General features: G+C 39.9%; 1 protein-coding gene and 1 pseudogene across 1 annotated transcript; one reads left to right on the top strand and one right to left on the bottom strand.

Annotated features, from left to right (window-relative positions):
• Positions 1–2,857: 2,857 nt before the first annotated feature.
• Positions 2,858–8,796, top strand: LOC143519786 (putative pre-mRNA-splicing factor ATP-dependent RNA helicase DHX32; annotated as a pseudogene).
• Positions 8,797–18,004: 9,208 nt separating this feature from the next.
• Positions 18,005–20,621, bottom strand: LOC143519785 (protein kinase C delta type-like). The gene is made up of 9 exons (XM_077013519.1): positions 20,260–20,621; positions 20,088–20,189; positions 19,672–19,845; positions 19,344–19,435; positions 19,165–19,227; positions 18,918–19,056; positions 18,625–18,813; positions 18,321–18,449; positions 18,005–18,154 (listed from the first exon to the last, which is right to left on the bottom strand). The coding sequence occupies exons 1-9, from the start codon at positions 20,467–20,469 to the stop codon at positions 18,005–18,007; spliced, it is 1,248 nt and encodes a 415-aa protein (XP_076869634.1). The 5' UTR covers positions 20,470–20,621.
• Between the last annotated feature and the right edge of the window lie 1,095 nt (positions 20,622–21,716).

The raw sequence follows: 21,716 nt of genomic DNA, 5'->3' as shown, positions 1-21,716 counted from the left end.
CGCCCAAAATTGTTTGCTGGTTATTGGTCAGATTTATCTAGCGTTCATGGCTAGATCTACCAATAGCATTGGAATAACCTTTTTTCTGTGCTTTTCTGGCCATTTGGCTGAAGTTGAGATTTAGTTCATTACCCCTTGCACCTGTAAAAGTTAGGTTTTCTCTGTTATATTGTACTTATCAGAGTGTACAACACTCTTATATTGTACTTATCGTACAATACTGTAACGTTCTGCACGGGGCAGAACAGGGAGGCGGACACAAACGCTGAGGAGAGCGAGATTTATTAAGGGAAATTCCATAGACAGAGTCGAAGTGACGGGCATGGGTCATAACGGGTAGGCAGTCAGGACACGAAATACGGACAGACATAGCGAACACAACAAGGAAGACTCACGGAACAGCAGCACTGGGGCGAACAGGCAAAACACAGAGAAAAACAAAAAGACCGACAACTAGACCTGGGAGACACAGGGACTAATATACACAGGACTAAACTAGGGACAGGTGATGACAATGACACAGGGGCGTGGTAACTAACAAGGGATTCATAAAACTAACGAGCAGGGCGAGACAAACAGGCAGGGAACACGGACATGAGGGAACCCAGAGTGACAGCTACGAGAGGGGGCGTTGCCCTACGTGACAAATACATAGACATATCCTCAATAATATTTGATAACCGTGACATTGTATATTGTGTTTATTTGTATGTTTGTTCACATAGTATATAACTGAACAGTATTTTTGACACTGGAGCAAAGACCAGTGCTTCAATAACTGACTACATACACAGTGTGGACTGAAGTAGGTGAATAAAAATATATATATTTCCCAAACTATGATGAATTAAAATGTAGTTTGTTATGCTATTGTATTATCATTGTCACTGGCATTTAATTCCCTAAGTCACATTATCACATTAATAATGGCACTGCCAACATTAGTAACCAGAAGCCAGGGAGCTACTTGCTAGGGGTGTGGCGAGCCATGGTATTGGGTTAACGAGATGAAATTTTTCTTTAATATATTAATTTCAAAATTGAAATACATGATTGAAAATATTTTATTTGACTAAAACTCACAAAATGCAAAACAGCAGGTGAATTTTGTAAGTAATCATCTTGCAACAGATGTCAATAAATGTTTACTCTGGTTATGAATTATGTATGGTTCCAATTAACCATATGCAGTAAATACAGAACATTATGCAGGTACTGCAGTCGGTTTTACCATAAACTGAACAACTTCTCTCTTAAGACCTTTCCCTAATCTGAATTCTCTTTTTTTCCATTGGAACTTTGGCTTTATATTTAAAAATGCATAGGATGTGCCATTTTGCGACTGGAGCTTTTAGTGTTCAAGGTGCATGGATTTGACTGTATACTAATGTTTAGTTTTGAACCTGGTACAGGCTTGTCATCCTGTGTCTTGTTGCTCATCCTATAGTCAAAAACAAGTTTGGGATTCCCAGTGCATCTGAACTGTACATTTTTGATGAAAGTGACACGGCAGTGGAGGAAGACATCCTTCTTGAACTGATGGAGGCCAATCCTGACTTATGCCTGACAGTACGTGACAGTGAGTCTGATGAAGGTAGGTTTTGTTAGAATTTGCATTGTAGTCAGTATAATCATGCTACCAGCATTAGTTTGCAAATGTACGTTTGATTATAAGCATCCCATTCTTGCTATACAAAGCCACAGCTTGCTATGTCAAAGTTGTATATATTTTTCTGAAAAAAATTAACTTTGCAGTTTAGATTATTTTTCTTTCACTCCATGACCCAAAAGTGCATATTTGGTGTACTGTATTTTAACTGTAAATTACTGTTCATAAAATAATGACCAGTATTGTCACGTATGTGTCAGAGTACAAGAGGACATGTTTATTTATTTTTTTAAATTGCTTTTTCTTTAAAGGAGGATTCCGTCCCGTAAACAGAAGGAGAAGTATGCCCTGGGGATCATTACACTTTTTCCTTCACTGAAGGATCCTTTTTCTCCAAAGGGCTATGTACGTTTAAAGTACTTATTTTCAGAAATTATACCAGTTTTACATAGAGACAGAACTCTTAAGTGTCATTAGGGGAAAACATTGTGCTCAGTTTGAATAGAAGTGAATAGGGAAATTGACTTGTAATGTAACAATAGCTCATTGAGACACCAGGCAGGCTAAGCTAGTTAACATAGCAAGCTCAGTAAAGTTTATCAGATTTTAATCTGTGATAAAAGATAAATGAATGATGGAACTATGTCATTTTTTTTATTAACAGGAGCATTTCTATGATTGCGAAAAGAGCACAGGATATTTAGCATGGCGGCTGAAGACCATGTCCAGGAATAAATCTCAACAATCAGTTAAGGCAACCACAGTGTCACAAGCACAAGGAACAAATCACAGAAGATCAGTAGCATCAGTGCCTGAGCACCTTGATGGAGATGCCTGCCAGGAAGCTCTATCATTTCTTGTTCATTGTCATGATGAACCAAAAGTATTGAAGATGAAGATGTCCTTTGAACATCACCAGAACCTAGTGCATGACTCACAGAGAACGACAGATGTCCTAAAAACATTCCCACGTTTTTTAGATGTCAAAGGACTAGTGAGTTGTGCATTGGTTTTTAAAATCCAGGCTTTCATTTGGTTTGGCTGTTTACAGTGCATTGACCACTGATACATTTGTATGTGTATTTGATCAACAGCTGAATCAAGATTTTGTGCTGCTGTTTGGTGAGGAAACGTCCTCCAGGTTGCTTGAGAAGTGGGACACAACCTTCAAGCCGAAGGTTATCGAAGAGTCCAAACACCTGACTAAGTCAACCGAGCTGCACCGACTTCTAAATGCTGCTAAGAAACATGACACCAGTAAGTAAGATAGTCTTGGTATCTAGTCAGTTGGCTAGTGTTATGTATTTTTTATGTCTAACTGATGGCGAGTTATTGTTTGTGTCTCCCGCCTCATGCAGGCTTTAGAAGAGCTGGACTATCTAACGGCTCTGGATAATGATGGGAACCTGTCTGAGATTGCAGTGATTATGTCTGAGTTGCCTCTGGAACCGCAGATGGCTAAGAGTCTGCTGGCCTCCTGCGAGTTTGACTGTGCGAGTGAGGTGCTAACCATTGCTGCCATGTTAACAGGTAATGTCATTCATTCTAACAGGCAAGAATAATGTGTAAGCCAAGTATTTTCACCCCACTGTCTATCCATCTATACATGAACCATTTTGACAAACCACCTTATTATTGTTTTGTTTTTCTATACATCTGCATATCAGTGACTACATCTTTCATTATAGTGAAACTAATTCATCTGTTTAGTTAGGAGAAAAGATCCTGGTACTGTTTAGTTTTTGTGTTTGGTTGTCAGCATCTTTTTAAACTAGACTCACACCTCAACTGGTAGTACAGGTAGGGCAAGCTAGGACAACACCTAGCAATGTCAGGGGTTTTATTCCTAGAGATATACAGCGTATGTTTGTACTGATATATGTAATTCATGTCAGTTGCTCTGAAAAAAGCATCTGCCAAATACGGAAAACTTAAATCACATTTTGCTATAACATACATTCTATTCTGTGGAGCGGTAGTAGGGCTGCCAGATATGAACATTGAGGTTACCTTCATTAGGACCGGCATTTTGACACCTTATTGAACATGTTGGTTCATGATAAAAAGACACATTTTTCACCCTGCTGTATAAACTGTTTCATCCAGATACTTCTCACTCTATGTAGCTCATGTCAGTGTTGCAGACATGATAAATTAAACTGACTGAATTGACTGAATCCATGGTTTATGAAGTGTCCTATCCTCTTGCAGCTCCATCTTGCTTCCTGGCCCCTCCTCCTTATCAATGTGTACAACGCCTACAAACACAGCCAGCACAGCTCACGTGAGTCACGTGAGAATTAAAACACACCAGACTCATTAACATATCAAACCCAGAATGTGAACTAAATGTGTATTGTTACTAAACATATTCACTTCCATTTACTAAGACCTATTTTATATTTGACTCTTTCAGTGTGTTTATTGAACGTTCTAAGCACCCCAAACATTTATTATATCAATTGTAGTGGTGGGACTTTAACGCGTTAATTTCGATTAATTAATTACAGGAAAACTAACAAACTAAAAAAATGTATGCATTTTAACACATTTAATGCATGAGACACTTTTGCACCATGGAATGTTTCTCAGTGCACGAGTTCCAGACATACTATTATATGGACGCACAATAAGATGAGCATGATGGAGATGACTGAAGAGGCTACGCTGGTGGATGGGAAATTTAAATATAAGAAACATCCAGATGGAAGTACAAACACAAATAGTGTTATTTACACTTTATGTAGGAAGGAGTTCGCTTATCACAGGAGCACTTCCACCCTTCATTACCACCTCAACGCAAAACATGTTGGGCTAACGCGCAGGTCAGTAATGATAACTTAGCTGCTAAATGTATTCCTAGTACGAGCAAACAGTGTCACCGGTCAACACTCGACCACATGTCGGGGTTCAAATTAAGAAACAAAATTGACCAATTCACTGGCGAGATGGATTGCTGTGGACTGTAGAGTGCTCTCTGTGGTCGAAGGCTTAAGTAAGACGCGGCAAGTATGAATGTTTCCGCCGTTCGCGGAGGTTGGACCTCTATTAGCAACAAGAATTATCTTGGTGTGACAGCTCATATTATAGATGATAAATGTGAAGTCGGTTCACATAAGGGTCACTTTGAATGTTGTGTCATCATACCATATCAGTTCTGGCCAAATTTGATGATGTGTTTCTTGTATCTATAATTTGCACAAAGTTTAGTTTCTTAATAGAAATTTTAGATTTTTCTTAGTTTCTTCCATAACCAATACTGATGCATCTTATGTTGCTGTTTGTTGACCAAGCTGACTAGCACTAATAACTAAAACATACCGCAAGCAAGTGTGTTGTGCTACTACAATTCTCTATTTTTAAACCATTCAAAAACTGGAGCAGTTTGTCCTGACAGAGCAACCTGAAACTTCAAACTACAAAGAAAACAGACCAAATCATAATGAACATACATTGACCATTGTAACAAAAAATATGTCTTTTGATATTAATTGTCTTATTTTCTTAAAATAAAGGGAACACATCCAAATAACACATCCTAGATCTGAATGAATGAAATATTCTCATTGAATACTTTGTTCTGTACAAAGTTGAATGTGCTGACAACAAAATCACACAAAAATCATCAATGGAAATCAAATGTATTAACCAATGGAGGCCTGGATTTGGAGCCACACACAAAATTAAAGTGGAAAAACACACTACAGGCTGATCCAACTTTGATGTAATGTCCTTAAAACAAGTCAAAATGAGGCTCAGTATTGTGTGTGGCCTCCACGTGCCTGTATGACCTCCCTACAACGCCTGGGCATGCTCCTGATGAGGTGGCGGATGGTCTCCTGAGGGATCTCCTCCCAGACCTGGACTAAAGCATCCGCCAACTCCTGGACAGTCTGTGGTGCAACGTTACATTGGTGGATGGAGCGAGACATGATGTCCCAGATGTGCTCAAACGGATTCAGGTCTGGGGAACGGGCGGGCCAGTCCATAGCTTCAATGCCTTCATCTTGCAGGAACTGCTGACACACTCCAGCCACATGAGGTCTAGCATTGTCCTGCATTAGGAGGAACCCAGGGCCAACCGCACCAGCATATGGTCTGACAAGGGGTCTGAGGATCTCATCTTGGTACCTAATGACAGTCAGGCTACCTCTGGTGAGCACATGGAGGGCTGTGCGGCCCTCCAAAGAAATGCCACCCCACACCATTACTGACCCACTGCCAAACCGGTCATGCTGAAGGATGTTGCAGGCAGCAGATCGCTTTCCACGGCGTCTCCAGACTCTGTCACGTCTGCCACATACTCAGTGTGAACCTGCTTTCATCTGTGAAGAGCACAAGGCTCCAGTGGCGAATTTGCCAATCCTGGTGTTCTCTGGCAAATGCCAAGCGTCCTGCACGGTGTTGGGCTGTGAGCACAACCCCCATCTGTGGACGTTGGGCCCTCATACCATCCTCATGGAGTCAGTTTCTAACCGTTTGTGCAGACACATGCACATTTGTGGCGTGCTGGAGGTCATTTTGCAGGGCTCTGGCAGTGCTCCTCCTGTTCCTTTTTGCACAAAGGCGGAGGTAGCGGTCCTGCTGCTGGGTTGTTGCCCTCCTACGGCCTCCTCCACGTCTCCTGGTGTACTGGCCTGTCTCCTGGTAGTGCCTCCAGCCTCTGGACACTACGCTGACAGACACAGCAAACCTTCTTGTCACAGCTCGTATTGATGTGCCATCCTGGATGAGCGGCACTACCTGAGCCACTTGTGTGGGTTGTAGAGTCCGTCTCATGCTACCACGAGTGTGAAAGGACCACCAACATTCAAAAGTGACCAAAACATCAGCCAGAAAGCATAGGTACTGAGAAGTGGTCTGTGGTCCCCACCTGCAGAACCACTCCTTTATAGGGGGGATCTTGCTAATTGCCTCTCATTTCTACCTGTTGTCTATTCCATTTGCACAACAGCAGGTGAAATTGATTCACAATCCGTGTTGCTTCCTAACTGAACAGGTTGGTTTCAAAGAAGTGTGGTTGACTTGGAGTTATATTGTGTTGTTTAAGAGTTCCCTTTATTTTTTTGAGCAGTGTATATGTTTTGAGAAAATCAACAAATCAATGAATTGCAGAGTGTTAAATACATTTAAAAAGCACACATATTCACTTAACTATTTTGCTATATTCCAGAGCAGTGGAAGCGACAGCATAATTTACAGAATAATTTAATTACAGAATATTTCAATTATTGTGGAACTGTTGATTTACTGCAGGTTCCAGTTTAGCACAATGGTGTGCTGATCATTACCTGAGTCTGGCTGCTCTGCAAACAGCCGATGCTGTTCGTGCAGAGCTCGCTGAGATCCTGAGGCGGATAGAGCTCCAGGTGTCCTCACCTGCGTTCGGCTCCAAGACCAACTGAACACCAAGCAGGTCCTACTGGCAGGCTTCTTCATGCAGGTAAAGCCATTAGACTCAGTATTCAGGCCATTAGACTCAGTATTCAGGCCATTAGACTCAGTATTCGGACCATTAGACTCAGTATTCGGGCCATAAGATTCAGCATTCAGGCCATTAGACTCAGTATGAACGGCAGTTTCCAGTCTGGATGAGAAACTTCTTTGGTCAAGTTTTCTCATAATAAATCTTCAATGTAATACAACGAAATTTGTGCACAGTTCTTCTCACACAAGCCAGTATTTGTTAATATCCCATCAAATGCTCTTTGTAGTGTATATTTATAATGCAAACCAATGCTTGCTGTATGGGTTTCTAACTTAAAAGACCTCACAGGAATCATTAAATTTAGCTTTGACCCTAAGTGCCTGTTCCAATATCCCAGGTGGCCAGGGACATTGATGGATCAGGGAATTACTTCATTCTTACCCACAAGCACGTGGCTCAGATCCACCCTCTCTCGTGTTATGGGACTGAGCCACACAAACAGAACCTTCCGGAGTGGGTTGTATACCAGGAGCACACGCTGTCAGAGAATAACTGCATCAGAACCGTCACCCAGATTTCAGCACGAGTAAGTCTTTTTTATGAGTTTTAAACGTGGTGTTTAATGCAACAACTATTATTAATGTAATGATCCTTTAGTTTGCATTTGATGAATGCTAATATGCCAGTGAGGTTTTTACTGCTAGAGAGTTTTTACACAGAACAGTCAAACCCATCAAATCCAGTTTTGCCCTGACATTGTTTGTCATGTAGCTAATTTTCTATTCTGGTTCGTTTATTCCATTCCTCTGTACCTTTAGAGGCTAGAGCTGGAGGTTGAACTTGAATTAATGTCTTTACTTTCAAATGGCATGTACTTTCGAATGGCATGTGATTCTAAAATTACTTTTCATGTTATTTTATTCTTCCAACACCCTTTAGAGTTCAGGAATGTATGAAAACTGGAGATAATGACAAATGAAATGTAGTCAAATATGTAGACACATTCCTTTGTGTATATATTGGGCAACACGGTGGCTTGGTGGTTAGCACGTTTGCCTCTCAGCACTGGGGTCTTGGGTTCAAGTCCCTATCTGAGTGGAGTTTCCATGTTCTCCCTGTGTTTGCGTGGGTTTCCTCCGGGATCTCCGGTTTCCTCCCACAGTCCAAAAACATGGAGGTTAGGTAAATTGGCAGTCAACAAAAAATTCTCCCTGAGTGTGTGTCTGTGTCTCTATGTTCAATAAAAAAAGTAGTGTCTGTGTCTGTGTATGTGCGTGTGTGTGCTTGTATGCCCAGTGGTGGATGGTGCTCTGCCACTAGGGTCTGTCCTCTCTCCCCTTCCTGCACCCCATTCAGTCCCCCAGGGGGCTGTGGCTTCCGGTAGAGAGTACGCTGTGCGCAATTGGCTGCCGCTTCTCACCGGTGTGTGTGTGATTGATTGTCTGTGACTTGTACCTGTGTTAAATTGTAAAGCGCCTTGGGAATCTGGAAAAGGCGCTATATAAATCGAACATTCATTCATTCATTCATATTGAAGTGTCTAATATTCACATTTCTGTTTATTATTCGTATGAACAGGTTCATCTGCATGGCTCCTCAATACTTCTTCTACAACTTGCCCCCTAGTGAGAGTAAAGAGGTACTGCAGCACATCACAGAGCACAGCTCAGCTGCACCCCCCAAGGGCAAGAGGGAACCCCAGATCCAGAACAACACCACCCATGAAGAACAGCCTTATGAACGCTGTGTCATACAGTGACGATGGAAAAATACATAAAGACATTAACAAGTAAATGGACTTCTAGAGGCATTAGTGAGACTCAAATTAAGGAACAGGAAACGGGTATTTAAATGCTGTACTGCAGTAGCCGCGCTAGTTTGAATGCACGTGAAGCTCTAGAGACTCGCATGTTGTTTCACATGTTGTTCCAAAACTGCAGCTACAAGTTTTGGAGTGTTGTATTTGAAGGAAGAAAAACTAGGATATTTTAGTTACATGGGGAAAATGATAGTAGTACTGGCTGCATTCTCTGGTTTTCAGGGTTTTTTGTGGTTGCCATTTTTTGTTTGGGTAAAGCAAAATACTTTAAATAGATTAAACTAGATTTCTGTCAATCTGTCAGCCTACATATTTCTACATATTTATTGTAAGCTGGTATTCTGCTAATATATGATTAGAACTTTTATAACAAATCGGCAGTTACACTTTTGGCAGTTACACTTTTGAAATTATAAAAATGTTTACAGAGTGCATCTCTGCATAACTAGAAAGAATTTGTAAGCACTAGAGATTCAACACGTAGTAACCGAGGGATCAGGGCTGTTATTACTAATTATTATTAAATGCAATTTGTGGTTTTATGTGGAATCAGCTTTCATGGTGTTCTGTGTGTTTGCCGCAGTTTTCGAAATGCTTTGCAATCCTTTGATAGTTTTAATAGACTGTGTGTAACTATCAATCACGTGTTGAGCATAACAATAAGAAATGTACACGTTTGTATGTAGACATTTACTTGATATCTGTGCCTTTGTCGCGTTGTTTTTGAGATTCCTTTGGGCATATTTTGGAGTGCCCAAAGAAGTGGACAACCCGGCACCCGGTTGGAGTAAAGTGCCTTGATCAAGGGCACTTCAGTCATGGCCTGGCAATTGAACCCACAACCCTCCAGTCACAAGACCAGTTCCCTAATCCCCAGACCATGACTGCATGTATATGTACACCAAGGACTAGTCAAAAACACGTGTACACTGAGGTCTAGTCAAAAACACAGATGTGTACACTGTTCTCCACAAACTGCACTCAGAAAAAGATAAAACGTTTCTTTCTGAGACTCCAGTATCTTGAAGTACGCCATGAAATTTCTTGTTTGTTGGCTTGTTTGGTGTCTTTACAGGTCTGAGTTAAATTCAGGACATGTATCCTCTCACTAATGATGACAAATCTGACCTTCCTTCGGGTCTCCAGGCCATTCTGCCAGGGTACCTGAGAAGCCCGTTTGTACATGCGGCACTCAGCTATATTAGCTGTGGCTCTGAGGACGATTTTAAGTGTAATGACAATGACTGCTGGTGTCAGTGACATTTCAGAGAAGATGAACATCTGTTTGCTAATTAGTGACTGATTCTTTGAGTCTTCTAGCTGCCTGATGAACTAGGGTGAGTTTCCTGACCACATGGTGAGTTTCATGCACTTAGTTTTAGAGGACTGTTTGTTGTAATATGAGCATTCTGTGAAACCCTTCATGCATTACATACCTCTTTATTTATATTATTATTTAACAATTCAGTTGCCCCAGGAGTTAATTATAAAAGGAAAATAATTTGCATTAATCATCAAAGTTGGCCCACTATACATTTGATGATAGACAAGTGCATTGTTTGTCATCACTGTGCACTCTGGAAATGTTCAATGATCAATTCAAAATATTCTAACATATACATAATTGAAAAGTCTCTGTTTAAATTAGTAGGCATAAGAGGTAGCCCATTCAGGCATGATACAAAAATGCATTGATGCCTACATTTGTTTTCCTTAATTCAGTTAATACACTGTAGCTTTGCTTATGGCCTATACTTTTAGGGATATAGCTAAACACATATGTTACAACCATTTCTGAACTCGATATGCCCAATTGTTGTCCACATTTAAATGAAAACATTTTGGATAAATATTTTGGATGAATGTTTTAATTACATTAAATTCTGTTCATATTCTCTTATCTCTGTCCAGTCACAGAGTTCAAATTAAATATTTAACAATGAGTCAAATGATGCAACAAATATGTAAGCTGTTGCAAAAAATAATAAATAAATACAGTACAATAAGTGCAGAACATGTACAAGTGCAAAACTCAAATGGAATTTAAATCGGACTTTTCTGCAAATAAAGAATGTTCATTAAATATTATTTTAATTAATCAATCAATCATCAGTTATTTATATAGCACCTTACACAACCAAAGTTGATCAAAGCGCTGTACACAATGGAATCAAAAATAAACTAGTATGGTCTTTTTTATAAACGTTTTTATAAACTAGTATGGTGATTTAGTCCGTGTGCAGTTGGCAATGATACCATTTGCACATAATTAGATGTTGAAAGCCATCCTAAATAAGTGTGTTTTAAGTTTGGCTTTAAATATTGGTAGATCAGTGATGGAACGTGGAACAGTAGGCAAGGCATTCCACAATTTAGGACCTGCTACTGCGAAAGATCCATCACCCCACTGCTTACACCTAGACCGTGGAACCTCCAGTAGATATTGTCCACCTGAACGAAGATCTCTGCCAGGCTGATGTAACTTTATAACGTCACCTATGTAGGGAGTCCATGGACTGCACAGAAAACAAACAGGATTTTAAACTGAATTCTAAATTTTACTGGGAGCCAGTGAAGAGAGTAAAGAACAGGAGTAATGTGATCGTGCTTGCGAGTATTAGAAGAAACCAGGCAGCTGCATTCTGAACCAGTTGCAGGCGATGAAATTTATAAGATTAGTCTATTTTGATTAATTTTCACTGATACACTTTACTGTCTCTTAATATAAAATATTAGTCAAAATTATACTGCTGGATTTTCAAATCAAGGCAATGGTGTAACCAGTGTCCTAAAAAAGTTCAATATTGAAGGTACAAAAATAAATTAAAATATCCTGTGGATTAGGAAACTGGAAGACACCACAGAAACATCCTGGCACAATAAATATGTACATATCTTCATACTACATTTGGTAAAATACTACCACTTGATGTGATGTTAATAGATATTTAAATAGATGTGACATATTCTAAAACTACATACAGTCATATTTTGCAACAGCTATTTCAGTTTAATATATCTAATAACTGATGGACACAGTAATATTTCAGGATTTAAATGAGGTTTATCGTACTAACAGAAAATGTGCAATATGCATTAAAACAAAATTTGACAGGTGCAAAAGTACGGGCACCTCAACAGAAAAGTGACATTAATATTTAGTAGATCCTCCTTTTGCAAAAATAACAGCCTCTAGTCGCTTCCTGTAGGTGTTAATGAGTTCCTGGATCCTGGATAAAGGTATTTTTGACCATTCCTCTTTACAAAACAATTCCAGTTCAGTCAAGTTTGATGGTCGCCGAGCATGGACAGCCCGCTTCAAATCATCCCACAGATGTTCAATGATCTTCAGGTCTGGGACTGGGATGGCCATTCCAGAACATTGTAATTGTTCCTCTGCATGAATGCCTGAGTAGATTTGGAGCGGTGTTTTGGATCATTGTCTTGCTGAAATATCCATCCCCGGCGCAACTTTGTGCCAGGATGTTACGAATATAATCTTGTATGCGGACGATACTGTTCTGTTCACCCACGGAAAAAGTAAAACAGAAGTGGCCATAAAATTAACAGAAGAACTGAAAAAGGTTATGGTCTGGTTACAAAATTGTTGTCTTACACTAAATTTGGAAAAGACAGTTACAATGTACTTTGAAAACAGATACAAATGTTCTAATTATTCAGATATTTATATAAATAGGGAAAAAATAAAAAATGTAAATAGCTTTAATTATTTAGGTGTTACTCTTGACTCATCTTTAACTTTTAAAAATCATGTAAAAAAACTGTGCAAGTCTTTGAATCTTAACTTGGTAAATTTTAGGTATATTAGAGGATCTCTCTCTACGGAGGCATCACATATGTACTTAAATTCTATGATTCTCTCACGTTTTCAATACTGTATGACAAGTTGGTCGCAGGCTAGTAAAACAGTCTTAAAGCCTTTGGAATTAATTTTTAAAAGTGCTATAAAAATTCATGATAAAAAATCTAGACAATATCACCAATGTCATATTCTTTCTAAATATAATTTTCTTAGTTTTGACAATTTAATAATCTATGCAAATATTTGTCTACTTTTTAAAATCATCTATGGAGTAGCTGCGCCTCCTCTAAGAAGGTTTATAACATTGAGCTCAGAAAAAACAGCTCGAGTCACAAGAGCAACCTCAAGAGGAGAGTGCAGCATCCCAAAATATAGGACCTCCTTTGCTAAATCTGCGTTCTCAGTTGTTGCCATGAGTCACTGGAATACTTTGCCAAATGAGATTATAACATGTAAAAGTTTCCCAACGTTCGCACATCTGACAAGGAAATGGCTCTTATCCAAACAAGTTTGCACCCATTAGTTACGACGTGTGAGTGAGAGGTTTGTCTGGGAAAGTTTCATGATGTACAGGTGTGTGTATGTGAACAAATTAGTGTTTTGTGATAACTGGAGGATTTTTTGTAAGTTTTATGAATGGTGTAATTGACAGATGAATTTTATATGTTGTATGCCCGTATTTATGTTTAACGATTTCTGTCATCCACTAAACAGTATTGGAAATTACTGGATATTGGTGGAAATTAGCATATTGCTACAACCTGGCACACTACATTTCTCCGGATTTTTAGGTTAATGTATTTGTTGTGCATTGTCTCTGATGAATAAAAAAAAACAAAACAAAACAAAAACTTCAACTTGGTCACTGATTCTTGAACATTATTCTCAAGAATCTGCTGATACTGAGTGGAATCCATGCGACCCTCAACTTTAACAAGATTCCCGGTGCTGGCATTGGCCACACAGCCCCAAAGCATGATGGAACCTCCACCACATTTTACAGTGGGTAGCAAGTGTTTTTCTTGGAATGCTGTTTTTTTGCCACCATGCATAACACCTTTTTGTATGACCAAACAACTCAATCTTTGTTTCATCAGTCCACAGGACCTTCTTCCAAAATGAAACTGGCTTGTACAAATGTGCTTTTGCATACCTCAGGCGACTCTGTTTGTGGCGTGCTTCCAGAAACGGCTTCTTTCGCATCACTCTCCCATACAGCTTCTCCTTGTGCAAAGTGCGCTGTATTGTTGACCGACGCACAGTGACTCCATCTGCAGGAAGATGATGCTGCAGGTCTTTGGAGGTGGTCTGTGAAATGGTCTTCCATTTCCTTACTATGTTCCTCACAGTGGAAACTGACAGGTTAAATCTCTGAGACAACTTTTTGTATCATTCCCCTGAACAACTATGTTGAACAATCTTTGTTTTCAGATCATTTTGAGAGTTGTTTTGAGAAGCCCATCATGATCTCCTATTCAGAGGAGATTCAAATAGGAGAACAACTTGCAAGTGGCCATCTTAAATACCTTTTCTCATGACTGGATACACCTGGCTATGAAGTTCAAAGCTCAATGAGGTGCTTCAATAAGTCATTTAAAAAGTAGTTAGCAGTGTACAAATCAAGAAAATGATAAGGGTACCCATACTTTTGCACCTGTCAAATTTTGTTTTAATGCATATTGCACATTTTCTGTTAGTACAATAAACCTCATTTCAATCCTGAAATATTACTGTGTCCATCAGTTATTAGATATATGAAACTGAAATAGCTGTTGCAAAAACCCAAATTTTGATTACAACAAACGATTAAGATGAATAGGGATGTCCAAACTTTTTCATATGACTGCACCTACAAATGTTTCCCATAAAGCAGCATATGAGCATGTATCTCTAAATATGAGAATACAACAAAAAGCAGTGTATTATATAAACCATTTGATCATATGCTCGTGTTTAATTGGCAAGTAGTAAAAATAGCTTAAATGCACCAATACTCACACAGTGCACATATATACCACACATAAAGCCAAGAGAGCCAAATATATATCTTTCCACTATACACCATACACATATACAGTATAAGACAAAAAGATTTTACACTTATTTAAATGTTAACCTGTGCAAATATGCATGGTTAATATACATGTCACATAGGGCCACGCCCCCCTCTCTAGCTGTCACTCCGGTACTGTTCAATGTGCCTGTGTTCTCCTCGTCTGTTTATCCCGCCCTGTTTCTATGCTTTCCCTCTGTCTGTCACACCCCTGTCGGTGTTCTCTCCTGCTGTCAGTCCTGTCCATGTCTTCTGTGTAACCTTGTTTAGATCCATTCCCCAGTTAGTACGGTCCGTGTCTTCTGTGTAACCTTGTTTAGATCCGTTCCCCAGTTAGTCCAGTCCATGTCTTCTGTGTAACCTTGTTTAGATCCATTCCCCAGTGAGTCCAGTCCGTGTCTTCTGTTGTTCAGCTCAGGTGTTTCTAGTTGGTCTTGATGTGTTTGGTACTTGTACTCCCTGTGTTTCAGTCCCTTTTTGGAAGTCATTGTGGTGGTAATCCTGGGGGGTGTTCCAAGAAGCGGGTTAAGCGAGAAAACCCGGGTAAATTAACTCAGAGTTCACGGAAACTCGAGGTTTTCCGTTCCAGAAACCGAGCTTAGAGAGAACCGGAGTCAGTTACTATAGCAACATATGCTCTGAAGCTAACCTGCTCGCTGGCAGGTTAACTTGGACCTGACCCAGAGTTACAAACACGTCATCATGACGTGTCCTTTCCTCGAAGATCATGTGGATATTGAAACTCAGTTTATTCGCTGAGTTCTTCGTCGGGAACGCCTTATAAAACCCCGAATAGACATAGGCCTACTATCATTTTCGGATTATTTTTTAAATGAACGTTATCGTTTTCAGCACAATCCATTACTTACATCAATAACTTTATTATTATAATAACATTTCAAATATTACACATCGCGGATCAGCCCTAAATTCTCTCCAGATTGTTATATATCGGTCTTCGTTTTTTGCTAGTGGAAGTTTTCTTTATAGTGTAGGAGATGCGGAATCTGTCAGCAAAGCTATGTCGGTCTGTCCGAAAACTATGTCCGGCATTAAAATGACTAGTGCCCGGTTTTGTGGTGTTTCCTGGGCTTAAGCCAGTTATGGACATCAAAGAGGAATTCCACAGCATCATTGGTTTGTCTTTATTTCACACGGACAATAAAGAAATTAAGCAAAGGAGAAGCAATATATAACGAACTTCATTTCATTTACATTTTAAGGATTTCCTAGAGTGATTGGCTGTATTGATGGAACCTACATATGCTACCTATTCCAGCACCATTAGAACATGAAAATTCATCCATAGCATTAATGTAGGTACTAACCTTTATCATCCTTAATGAATAATGTACTTATCTTTAATGGTAACAAAAATAACGTAGCTATTGTAACTGACCGTTCTTCCCATTAAGATCATATGTGATGCTTCCCACCTCATCACAAATGTTGAAGCCAGATGGCCAGGATCCGTGTATGATTCCACACTGTACAACAAATCTGAACAGAGTAGGCCTGCGGTAGTTTTGCTAGTTGTTCACATGCAGTGTAATAGTTAAATCATTGCAAACCCTAGTGTGATTATAGGACATGACGGCCTCCTTCATGGAGACAGAGGGTATCCCTGCCATAGGCCTACCTTATGACTCCCTATTCAGATCCTGCACCTGGACCACAGTCCCGCTACAATCAGGCCCACAGCAAAACCAGGGCAAGAATTTAAATGACCCTAGGAATCCTCGAGGTCAGGTTCCAGTGCCTGAAGGGGCTCAGAGTAACCCCTGATAGGGCGTGCCACATAATTTAATGGCATATGTGGTATTACACAACATTGCAACCATCCAGGAAGAGCGACAGCCTACCATCTCTGACATGCCCACAGACGAGGAACCTTACATGCACGTGGGTGACAACAGAGATGGTGGAGTTGTCAGAGACTCCATCTGCAATCACTGCTTTCCACATTAAATCATGCACCACCACCCACCCCACCATCCACCCTGTAACCTTTTAATATACATTACAGTCAAATTCACTGTTATGTTTCATTATTTCATTTTTCCTGTAAATAAATATATTTTATATTTTAAGAATAAGATATAGTTATGTACAGCCATACCTTTGTACAATATTCTTATACTTGATTTTTATCTGATGCCATGTGTGTTTCACACCACTCAGATTAGACCTGGAATTAGTAAGTGTTCAATAAAAAAATATTTAAAAACTCAATACAGTATTATAAAGTTGGAGAAAATAATAATATAATCGCATCCTTCTGCTAAATATAAAAATATCATTTTCACACACGCATTAACTCTGTTGGCAATTTTTTGACATGCTGACTGCCTTTCTCTAGCAGCTACCGCAGTATTACATTTACGTTTAATAATATCTAAATATTCTGCATACGCAGTCATTAATACTTCAAGCTACAGTGGTGTGAAATACGATGTTCGGCTGATTTTCGCGTTTAAGTCCATGATAAATCCTATTTATCTGCGTTCCATTAAGAATGCCTTTCATAGTTACGCGTGAACGCGCTTCTGTCTGGGTCAACCTACTCAGAGTTGAGCGACCCTGATTACTTTAACTCCGAACCGCCGTTTTGGAACCGAAAACTCTGAGTATGTCAGATCGGGGTAAGACAACTCCAGGTTCAGGGTTAAGTTTAGAGTTTGTTAACCCCGCTTCTTGGAATACCCCCCTGGTTGTGTGTTTATCTGCCTTGTTCTGAGTTCTTGTATTTGTTTTATCCTCTGTCTTTTGTTGTTCGAGTTATCCGGTCTGGTTGTTAGTTCTTGATTTGTGATAGCCTCGTTACCCTCGTATCCTCTATGTTAGCACTCCAGCTATAAAACCCTGCTCTCCTCAGCATTTGTGTCTGCTTCTTAGCTCTCAGTCATTACAATACATTTTAAAATGCATTGTATTTATTTCCTTTCTAAGCTTTTTGCCTTGTGGCATTCATTAACACAATCAATGAGGGATTATCTAATGTTTTTGAATTACAATAATGAATGGTTACTGGAACAAAAAATCTACATGGATTTGGCAAGGGTGTATCAAATATTGCCTAAAATGGAATACATAACCTGGAGGAGCAGTTATGGCCAGTTGACACCTCTGTGAATCACCCCTGATATTGGGTGTAGTCTAAAATCCATGCCCAAAATACAGGTTTTATTTTGAGAAGGGAGAGTCAGTGACACATAAAAATACTGGCTGTAAAATTTAATCATTCATTTATACAACAATCAGCAGGTTGTCCATCACTGCAGGAGATGCTCCATGCGCAGGTTGATAAATGAGAAGCCAGCAAAGGCACCCTGGTCGGTTAGGCCAAACACACCTTTCTCACACATGGACAGGCGGTCATTTAAAAATTCCTGCTCGCAGTCGCTAGAGTCATTGGATGATTTCTGTGGTTGGAGGAGAATGGAAGCAAATCACATGATGAACAGAGGCTGCATTTCAGTATCTGTATTTTTGCAATTTGCTCTATGAGCATACAGTATGAAAAGTAAAAAAAAAAAAAAAAAAACAGAAATGAGAGATGACTGTAAGAAATGGAAAGAAAGCTCATACCACTTTTGGCACGTAAGGGGGTTTGATTTCTCTCCTCTCCAGATCAGCCCAGTTAATGATCTCAAAGAATGAGTGACCTCTGATATTCCCCACAACACCCAGTCTATGAGAAGGGTCTCGCTCAAACAGCTTTGTTCATGGAAGAAAACCAAAAGCAAGAATATTATTCATAATAGAAATATCTCAGTGTGTCTCCTTTCTAAGTGCATAATAGCAGAACTCTATTCATGTCTTGGTTGTGAAGTATTATTAGTATTATTACTATTATTAATGTGTCATCAGGTGTGGTTTTGTGCATGCTTACTCGCTCTAGCAGGTCTCTGGTATCCAGTGTTATACTGTCAGGGAATTCAGGTGTCTCCGTAAGGATGGACTCATAAAGATCATCTACCTCATCACCATTGAATGGAGGCTGACCAATCACCATCCCATACAGGAGCACACCAAATGACCACCAGTCCACAGAAAAAGTATACTGCTGACCCAGAATGATCTACACAGACACACACACATTCACATTCAGGGCATACTGAGTTACATTGACATTGCTACAGGTGAGAACATTCAATGTCAAATTAATTTGATGCCATCTCATACCTCAGGGGCCATGTAGTATGGTGTCCCACAGATGGATGTGGCACGATTGTCACCAAAAATATTCTCCTTACACAGTCCAAAATCCGCTATCTTTATGTGACCATCTCTGTCTAGCATGACATTTTCCAACTTGAGATCTCTAATGCAGGAGAGAATTACAAAAATGTGGCAAAAATGTGGTTTAGTAGACAAGAACAGTAAAGGTGAAAGTACAGAATGTCAATTTAGCTTTGTTTGTGTGTGTAACCTGTGGATGACGCCTTTTCCATGGAGGAACTGCAGTCCACACACAATTTCAGCTGCATAAAATCTGGAAGGAAGAAACAAACCAGGAGCCATCAGACCGCACTATAATTACACACACCTACGTTTATATTTATATAAGGCATACAAAAAACATCATTGTGTGTGTGTGTGTTGCCTCACGTGGCTCTGTAGAGGTCAAAGGATCCTTCCTCCTGTATGTGGAAGTTCAGGTCACCTCCAGTCAGGTACTCCATTACGAAGTACAAGTATTCCTAACATGCAGACAATGCCATAAACACTTTGGTATGAGTACAAGCAGAATTACTGACTCAACAATCATTTAAATACCACAGTGATTCCATGAAGTATAAGTTACAGTAAACAGTTGTGACAATGCCTGGTGTGGTTAATTACTGCCTACACAAAAGTGTCCTGCTGGACATCCCATTACTATTGACTGAGAGGTGGAGGAACTGTATAATATAACCTTTCATTTGTTCTTTACTACCTTGGTCTGAAAGGAGGAGTAAAGGTGCGTTAGGAAGGGACAGTCCCAGGCCAGCGCCAGCACCCGCTTCTCCACCATGGTGGACTCTACATCCTCATCCATCAGCACCACATCTTTCCTCAAGGCTTTCAAGGCAAACCACTCCTCACTGCCCTTAAGTTCTGCCAGAAAAACCTGAGCAGGGACCAAGGGAGAGAAATAGACAAACAGACCAGAGTGAAAGAAAACACACACACACACACACACACACATCCATGAAATATGAAGATTTGATGGAATAGTGTTTGTTTGGTCTATTCTTGTGGAGATAGTATTTAATAATAGAAGGGCAAAAGGACAGACATGTAAAAATGATAAGACACAGAGTCAGTGCGTGTGTGGAGGACGCGGGAGCAGTGTGACGGGGAAGACTCTACCTTGCCAAAGGCTCCCTTGCCCAGTACATTGTGGAAGGTGAAGTGCTCCGCAGTGATGAGTGTCTGGTGGCTGATCCGGGACAGGGGGCGAGGACTCGAACCCTCACACAGACCACCATATGGAGACACGTCTACAGAGATATACAGTACATTTTTACACATCCAGACTCACCTGGCTGACTTGGGTGAGTGCCTCAGCCAGTAGTTTCTGGCTGATGCTACACAGATTAGCCACTTTAGATTGGCACTTGTGATGAACATTCATGCCACAGTCCGAGGACATTTTGACAATCAGAAACACAAAGACATACACATATTCTAACCCAACCCATGCACGTAATCTCTCGCTCACCCTCACACTTTCATCTCCAAGAAGAAACATTTGAAGTGAAGCTTAAATCAAAATATATTAATAGTTGTAAGTTCAAGTGCATATAGTTATTTTTTTGTAATAATTTTTTTCCATCATTGGGTGAATTACAAAGGCAGCCCTGCTCTTCCCTACAGAGATACATGTGACACCATATGCCCTGTGGCAGGAGATGCCAGAAGTAATGCAAAGCGTAAGCTCAGAGGGGATAGAGCTCTTTCCATTGCTGCTCCTAGATCAGCATTTCTCAAAGTGAGAAGCCCCACTAGTGGGGCGCATGGGTATTGCAGGTGGGGCGCAAGCAATTGGAAGAAATGAACCTTTTGAAGTTCTGAACCGTTTTAATGCCTGTTCGTCTTGCATAAGCCCCGGATGTTTAAAATGTCTGCGGAACAGTGTGAACCAGGGCTAGATTCGGCCCTTTAATGAATTTGTACCGGTCCAATTACATTCGCCACCCCCCCATTTGTATTTTATTACCATTTTGTTTGGGTTATATGGGACAGGTGGGGCATGGAATAAACAACCTACCAACCTACCACTGCATGTTAGACAAGCCCCTTCACTGCCCATTTTTAAAACAAGTCTTAAAACTCACTTTAATTCATTGGCTTTAAACACAGCATGAGACAGTATATTTTTAGTTTTTACTGCTTTAGTTTAATTCTTTGATTTGATTCCTTTTACCGCTTTAGTTAATATTTTTTATCCATTTTTTGTTATTATTTGTTTTATTTCTAATGTTCTATTCTTATGTACAGCACTTTGTTTCGGCTGCCGTTCTTAAAGTGCTCTATAAATAAAGTTGAGTTGAGTTATATGAAAATAACTATTGAACATGTTGATATCAGCAAATTACAATATGTTAACTTGAGATTCACCTAGAGATGGGTTGTAGGAGACCTCAATCTGATCAAGGACAACGGGGAGGTCCTCCTCCCAGTCCTCATCCAGAACGCTGTTATTCAAAGGTACTACTGCAAAAATGATTTTTTCAAGAAGCCATAATTAAATATTACATGAAAGTAACAGGTGAATGTTTTTCATCTGAATTGTGTTAATGTGCGCTTGTCTGATATGAATAGCTATTGAACACGTTGATGTCAGCAAATTATGAAATATGTTATCAAATTGATATTCTGTATGAATGTGTCTTGGTCACCTAGAGATGGGTTATAGGAGTCCTTAGTCTCGTCCAGGAGAACGAGGAGCAGCTCCTTACAGGCCTCATCCAGAATACTGTTATTCAGAGAGACCTC

Source organism: Brachyhypopomus gauderio, chromosome 7 (assembly GCF_052324685.1).
Source record: "Brachyhypopomus gauderio isolate BG-103 chromosome 7, BGAUD_0.2, whole genome shotgun sequence".
NCBI classification, from domain to species: Eukaryota; Metazoa; Chordata; class Actinopteri; order Gymnotiformes; family Hypopomidae; genus Brachyhypopomus; species Brachyhypopomus gauderio.
The sequence above is the reverse complement of the archived record's forward strand: the minus strand, read 5'-3'. Positions and strand labels throughout refer to the sequence as shown.